Genomic DNA, 5,391 nt, shown 5'->3' on the forward strand with positions numbered 1-5,391 from the left:
TCTATAAAGCAGCTGCTAGAACTTCAGTGAATTTAGCAAGATTGCAGGACACCAGGCCAAAGCGTGCAAAGCCATATTTTATTTCTATCCTAGCACGAAAAACATATATTAATTGGAAAATGAAGATTTTTCTTTTTGATATCTTTTACTAAAGCATCCAAAACCAAAGAACATTCAGAATAACATTGAATTTTACAAAGTGCAAGATGGCCGTGCTCTGAAAATTATAAAATGTTTCTGAGAGGACCCCAGAGAGAGCCTCCCCAAGATAGGGCTCTTCCAAGTTCATGTTCGGAAGGCGGGGCCAGGTGACAAGGAGCGTGGCAAGGAAGAGGGGAAAGAAGGTTTTTTTTCCGATAATTTTTTTTTATTAAAAAAAAAATAAATACAAATTTTTGGGTCGTATGGGTACCCATATGGAGAAATATAAATCTTGACTCCAACTCACATCGTATAAAAAAGTTGAGATGGGTCACTCATCTAAGGATAAAAGGCAACCCCAGAAAATCTGCTTCAATACCTATCAGCGTGCTCTCCGCCAGGCAAAGGTTTGTTAAACAGGACAATGTACTAACCACACAAAGAAAAGAAATCAAATTTCGATGAACTCGAGGAAGTCTTTCATCAAAAGAAACCGTGAAGAGAGCGAAAGGCATGATTGCCTGCTGTGGGCCATTACAGTCACTGCTGCCAGGCAGAGTGTGACCCCTGTGCCCACTGCTCGTGAGGACGTGGCACGAGTCTGTGCTTTGAACCAGCACGTGTCAGCTGCGGGGTGCTCTCGCTGCAGGCGCGGAGCCCGGTGCCTGGAAACCGTTGTGCTTCTCACTTTATCTGATCTCTTAATCGGTATGCAGCCAAAAAAAAAAATTCCTGCAACTGGTTTCTTTTGTAATAAAACCATGTGAAATACGGGGGCGGGAGGGGGGCAGAGTGAGAAAGTGATTTACGAGGAGGGAACGTTCTTTGCCGTGGTGCCTCCCTCCGCCAGAGGGCACTCGCGTGCAGAATACTTAGGGCTCTTAGAGGTCACGGAGAGAGTGAGGGACACACGGACTTTTAAACATAAGAAAGAGACTTGAACTGCGACCGATGCACGTGGAAACGTGCCCAGCACCATCAGTCACCAGGAAAAAGACGGGAACCACCGTGAGCCACACCACCTCCCCGGAGGGCACGGACGGGAGGGGCTGGTACGTGACCAGGGTGCAGGTGGGCACGGCCCCTCGGGGAAAGCGTCTGGCAATGTCCCTCGCCGCCGGGCACGCGTGTGCCCCAGGAGCCAGCTGTCCCGTCCCAGGCTGCACAGGGGCGGGATATCTACAAACACAGAGGAAATAGCCAGGTGCCCCCCGGGAGGGCAGAAGAGGCCGCAGCCACAGGTCCCAGCACCTCCCACAGCACGTGGCTGGCTCGCCTGAGACCGGAGGGAGCCGTCCCGGGGCACACGGATACAGAACCCAAGGACAGGGCAGAAGACGGAGGGCGGTCACCTCCAGGGACCGGGCAGGGGGCAGGGTGCACTTTCCAGCGACTGGCAACGTTCCACGCCTTGATCCGGCTACACGGGTGCAGGCAAATGAGAGTCTCCAGCGTGCACTGAAGTGTATGCGCTTTGTGATACACATTGTGCCTTCAGTGGAGGACGGGCGGTTGGAGATGACCCGCAGGTGCTGGACCAGCTTTTTGTAGATAAATGGTGGTGGGACAGAGTCCCTGAGCAGACAGCAAATGGGAGCCACAAAGCCCATGCCTCACGCATGGTGACCACCATGCTCACGTGCTGACCAGGCACAGGCCCTCCTCTCGCACTCTGCATGAGGTGGCTCCCCCCGCCCCTGGGAGGTGGGTCCTCTGGGTGCTGGTCTCCGCCCTTCCCGCATTGGAAATGGTGCTCCAAGGCTAGCTCATTTTCTGCAGGTGACCGAGGGAAGCCGCACCGTCTGGCACCGGGCCCTCACGCCGAAGGGCGGACGGGTGCGTCCTGTCCCAGCCCTCTGCCTTTCTATACACGGAATTCTAACGGTCCTGGGCCGCTGCTCCCCAACCCTTGGAGCAGCAAACTGGAGGAGTGAGGATTTGTCCAGGCGGGTGGGCCCCGGTCCCCACTGATGACAGTCGGCGTCCAGGTGGCCACTCCGAGGTGTTTATGGAGGTGGCATTTGGAACCGGGTCCTGGACGTACGGGAGCAAAGTCAGCTACCTCCACGTTCGCAGCCGGCGGAAGCGATGCCACGTGCCGCTAAGTACGCCGAGCCCGGAAGTCCTGGTCACCTTCTCTTGTCCAGCCCCCTGCCCGGGGTGGGTGTGTGCAGCGTCCACGGCGAGCTGGCTCCCTTTCACACCTGGGGTGCACCACGCTTTCCATCCAGGTGCTGGGCTGTCTGCACACAGAGGCCACTGCCACCCCTTCCCGCCTTGCCTTGGCCGGGCCAGGACAGCTGGGCCCTCCTGCCCCATGTCAGCTCCCTCCCCCTCAGGGCTGGGGGCAGCTCTGCCCAGGGGTTACAGCTCCCTCCAACTCTCTTCCCCAGGCAGAGGCCTCAGGGAGGTCGTCCTGAGCAGGACGGATCCCGAGGGTCGCGAGCTCTGAAATGACAGTACGGGTACATACAGGGAAGGAGGAAAGGTGATGTAACAACTAAGGGACAGCGAGCCGGCCACGGGCAGTTCAGGCTGGGACAGGGCCCAGATGCCAGGCCCCCCGAGGTCGTCACTGTTACAGCACAGTGCGATTGTTGTGTATGGTGACAGCCCAAGCCACCAAGAAGAGGCCAGCTTACACCTCGCATCCTGGCTTCAGAAGGCAGAGAGGTTTGTGATTTCTGTTTTACAGACGCCGTGTGTTTGCGGACGATGTGTTCTGCGAAGCTCCAGTTAATGGGGGACCCGGCTGCACGGAGCCGCATCCCCTGAGGGGCAGGGCTGGCGAGGTGGCTGGCAGGTTGTGCTGCAGGTGGCTTTCACGTGGTTCTTTGTTTCTGCAGCTCTGGTTTGGCCTAGATGTTCTCACTCTTGCATTAAAATCTTTTGGAATCTTCTCTCTCTTTTTAATAGGAAGAGAACATGTCACCAAGCAAGACCAGCGATTGCTGAATCATCGCAACCCTCTCGAGAGGGGCCACAGATGCCACGTCTCTTCCCAGGGGACACAAAGGTAGGAGGGGGAGGATGGCTTCCGGGGTTCGGGGCGCCGGAAGTGCGGTTGCTGCGGGGTTTTCTCGGGCGGAAGAGTTCGTGATTTTATGTCTTCTCTCGGTGCTTCTTTTTAGCCGCTTCCTCCAGCTATTAAAAACGACTCTTTTTTTCCTGAGTGGGGATTGAACCAAATTCTCCGCAGCCCCCTTCAATTTTAAAAGCACCTGGAATTCCACGATTGCTGGAATTATGGGTGTGAGCACACAGTCAGGCTCCGAGGGCCCCAGAGTCAGGGAAAGTGCCCTGGGCCCGTTAACATGTAGAAACACATGTTAACGTGTTTAAATCCACGTTTAAGTCAGGGTGCTACTCAGCAGAAGCTTGGGCCTCACGCTGCTTATGGCCGCCGGTAAATGAAAATGTTAGAATTTTCCCCCTGATGTGTACTTGAAAGTCACAAGCGTTCGCGTTTCTCACCAACGACACGAGCCAGGGGTGGCTTCTGAAGGCGAGGAGACTGTGCCGAGGCGTCGGGCCCACATGGGGTGGACCCTCGATTTAACCGGAGGTTCCCGGACCCGGCTCTGCCCGCTGTGCTCCTTCTGGCCCCTCTCGTGCACTGGAGATACAGGAGGCCTCCGAGTTTGAAAGCATCGGGAAACTTCTCTGGCCAGAAATAATGTTTGGGGCATAGTAGGTCTACAACTGTCTTTTACACGCATGCATCAGGGGAAAATAAAACCCACGCCGGAAGCTTCTCTCGAGGCCAACAATAGCTCCTTGTTACAGGTGTCTCCGTGGACCTTGGCTTGTGTCACACGCCTGTACCTTGACTGAGGGTCAAGCGTGCCCGTGACAAGTTACCACAAACTTAGTGACTTAAAACAATGCGACTTTATCGTCTTTCGGTCCTGGAGGCCCCGAGTCTTCACCGGGCTTCACCGGGCTCGGTCTCCGTGTTGGCACAGCCACCCTCCCGCAGGGGCTCCGGGGACAATCCGCTCTCTTGCTTCTGCAGCTTCTAAGGTGCCCGCTCGTGGCTCGTGGCTCCTTCGTGACCCATCAGAGCAGCATCGTCAAATCTCTCTTGGAGTCGGACCCTCCTGCCCCCGCAAGGGTCCCCGTGGTTCATGGGACCTGTCAGAAAGCATGGGCTAATCTCCCCACGTCATGGCCCTGAACTTAATCACACCTGCAAAGTCCCTTCTGCCGCGTGAGGTGACATGTTCACAGCTTCTGGGCATCGGGGTGTGCCATTCGGACGGGGTCATTAGTCAGCTGAGCACAGTAGCCAGGATGTGGCATCATCTCGCCGCCGGCGTGGGTCATGGGGCCATCTGTGGCATCAGGGGCCTGAGAGCCCACGTGCACCAAACCCTGAGGACAGGACGTTACGGTGGAAGGAGGGACGCGGAGGCCCCCAGGGGCTGACGACAGACTTGGAGAAGCCCTACCGGGGTCAGGAAGACACACGTCTGCCAGTCACATCACGGTGGCCTCGTGCAAGAGCCACAGCACAGAGGGGCAGCTCCGGGGATTCGGGGAGCTCCACGCTCACTTCGTCCCCAGTCCTCGCTGGCGTAGTGCCGTTCCTGACGTCTGGGGCAAGGCCACCACGGCCTCCCACAGCATGTCAGTTGAGTGTGTGAACCAGTTCCTCTCTTGACTGCTGAGCAGCCCCTCCCCAGTGTCCTCCGCGCCTTCCCTTAGGCTTTGATTTCTGTGTGTTGACACTGAATGTTTCACGAGCGAGTCGCAGGCCCATAAGGGTTTGGAGGAAAGCAGAATGGCGCCCTCTGCCCAGCGTGCCAACCCCACCCGGTGGGCCAGCCCAAGAGGCGGAGGGGCTCCCTGCTCCGGACCCGTTTTATTCCGCTCAGGATGTCCCTGGGGGAGGTGTGCTGGCTCGAGGTGGCAGTGCAATTACTCGTGGCCAAGTAATTGTCCTCCTTTTGCTGGGGAAATGGAGACAGAAGCCAGCCTCAGACGACCCAAAACAAAACAAAGGAAGAGCCACATTCGTGTCACTCTGAGCTCAGATGCCATTGTGCCAAAGGAAGAGTGAGAACCGCTAGACCAGCCCCAGAATTCATTCCCTCCTGAGCTCCAGATGCACTGAGCTGTGGTAGGAAGGCCGTGGGGTTCTCCCTCCCAGGTCCGTGCTGCTGGGCGGGGACACGGGACAATTCCCTTCTTATCAAGAGGGTTGTAATGATGGTGATGACGGTGACAGCAATGATGAAGGTGGTGCTG

The 5,391-nt window shown here is 56.5% G+C and overlaps 1 protein-coding gene across 1 annotated transcript in view; it reads left to right on the forward strand.

Moving 5' to 3' along the window:
• Nucleotides 1-2,724: 2,724 nt before the first annotated feature.
• LOC120584634 (actin-like protein 7A) overlaps nucleotides 2,725-5,391 on the forward strand; it is a 7,292-nt gene continuing 4,625 nt past the window's right edge. Inside the window, exons 1-2 of the mRNA XM_039840392.1 lie at nucleotides 2,725-2,814; nucleotides 3,058-3,157. Of these exons, the coding sequence (XP_039696326.1) occupies nucleotides 2,745-2,814; nucleotides 3,058-3,157 (170 nt within the window). The 5' untranslated portion in view covers nucleotides 2,725-2,744. The remainder of the gene's footprint in view (nucleotides 2,815-3,057; nucleotides 3,158-5,391) is intronic.

This window comes from Pteropus medius, unplaced genomic scaffold, assembly GCF_902729225.1.
Source record: "Pteropus medius unplaced genomic scaffold, Ma_sr-lr_union100, whole genome shotgun sequence".
In the NCBI taxonomy this organism is placed as follows: domain Eukaryota; kingdom Metazoa; phylum Chordata; class Mammalia; order Chiroptera; family Pteropodidae; genus Pteropus; species Pteropus medius.